This window comes from Propithecus coquereli, unplaced genomic scaffold, assembly GCF_000956105.1.
Source record: "Propithecus coquereli isolate 6110/MARCELLA unplaced genomic scaffold, Pcoq_1.0 Scaffold44, whole genome shotgun sequence".
In the NCBI taxonomy this organism is placed as follows: domain Eukaryota; kingdom Metazoa; phylum Chordata; class Mammalia; order Primates; family Indriidae; genus Propithecus; species Propithecus coquereli.
In genome coordinates, this window is record NW_012150174.1 from 2,018,948 (window position 1) to 2,020,634 (window position 1,687).

The 1,687-nt window shown below is 39.3% G+C and overlaps 1 protein-coding gene across 2 annotated transcripts in view; it reads left to right on the forward strand.

Annotated features, from left to right (window-relative positions):
• SERGEF (secretion regulating guanine nucleotide exchange factor) overlaps positions 1-1,687 on the forward strand; it is a 230,849-nt gene that overhangs the window by 28,295 nt on the left and 200,867 nt on the right. For both annotated transcript variants that reach the window (XM_012654229.1, XM_012654230.1), the window contains exon 6: positions 1,080-1,193. In XM_012654229.1, the coding sequence (XP_012509683.1) occupies positions 1,080-1,193 (114 nt within the window). The remainder of the gene's footprint in view (positions 1-1,079; positions 1,194-1,687) is intronic.

The following is a 1,687-nucleotide window of genomic DNA, read 5'->3' on the forward strand; positions in this document are numbered from 1 at the left end:
TTAGTGAAGTTGAGAATCTTCATGTGTTTATTGGTCATTTGTATATCTTCTTGGAGAAATGTCTATTTAAAAGTCCTTTGTGTATTTTTTAAGTGGATTCTTTTTTTTTTGTTATTGAGTTTTAGGACTTCTCTGTATATTCTGGATATTAATCCTTATCACATATCTGAAATCTCTTTTAATCTATAATTTTTATCCTCTCTTCTTTTCCCCTTGGCAATTTATTTATTGAAGAGATTGTAAGTTTTGTTTCATTTCAACACTGTGCTTTGTTCACATTGTGCTTAGTGGTCATAGTTTTTTTTTGCCCCCACCAAGCAGCCTTGTCTGTTTATATCCTAAAGGACCATAGGTTATAAGATACTTCAGAGGAGCAGAACCCTAATGTTGCTGTTGAGTGACAGATCCTAGTTGCATACACTTAACTGTGGACCAAATACATTGAATTTCATCTACACATTTGAGGTTCAGAACACAGGTACATGAGTTATATTCAGTGGACATAAAAATAAAAGGCCATTCCACTGAAATCATGGCTATTAAGAGGCTATCTTGCAGTCACAAATATGTGTTTATTTGGCAATGAGAAATCTTAGGTGTTAGGAGAGCTGAGTCCTAGCATTTTCTGTGCTGCTACCTCCCTATATGTCCTTGACCAATCACTTCCTTTCTGCAGGGGCTCAGTTTTCTCATGTGGTAAGTGTGAGGAACGGACTTGATGGTCTTTAAGGTTATTTTCTGCTTGATCTAGAGTCTGAGTTGTCCTTCAGGTTAATCCTTAACAAGGTGTCATTCCAGTGAGTTGATTCTGGAGTAGTCAATTCACTGGAACTTTTTGGAGGAAGTTTTACTGTATTGGAATTTTCTTTGATGGTCTTAGATTGCCCTGAAGACTGGATTTGTGAATGGCTTGGTGGTAATCCCTATGACCAGTAGACCCCTTGAAGCGATGAAGCTTCTCCATAACACTTATGTTCACTGAGAATGAACTGGGAATTTCCCATAGCAGTAGGGTTTAAGGAGCAATCTGGTCTTATCCTGATGTGCATTTTCTCTGTTTTCTCTTCTTTCTTGAGAAGTGAATGGCATTATGTTCCAGTGGGGGACTGGTCTGGCATCATCTGGACGACGATTGTGCCCTGGGCAGCCTCTCCCATTGTTTTTGACAGCAAAGGAACCAAGCAGAGTGACAGGTGAGACCCTTATTTTTTCTTAATCTCATATTTATTCTTTGTCAGGAAGTAGAGACATAGACATGCAGAAAATGAGTAAATGGATTTTTACTTTTGGTATTTCTTGGTCTCTCTGTCTAACTCTGTCAGTCTTGCTGGTTTGCTTTTTTTTTTTTTTTTTTAAAGAGACAGGGTCTCACCCTGTTGCCGAGGCTGGTCTTGAACTCCTGGCCTCAAGTGATCCTCTTGCCTCAGCCTCCCACATAGCTGGGATTGTAGGTGTGAGCCACTGTGCCTGGTTTGCTGGGTTTTTTTGTGGGCCCAGTATAAGCAACCCTCTTTGTTGCCAGAGTTTGGAAACCATTGAGAGACAGATGCAAGTCAGGTAGGTGGAGATCAAAATGATAGCTCTAGAACTGTTAAAAGCTAGGTTGGAAGACATGATTTAGGTGTTTGGAAATAATGTGTAGTAATAGTGAGCCTCTAAATTCTGAATTTCAACTTGAATTTACCCA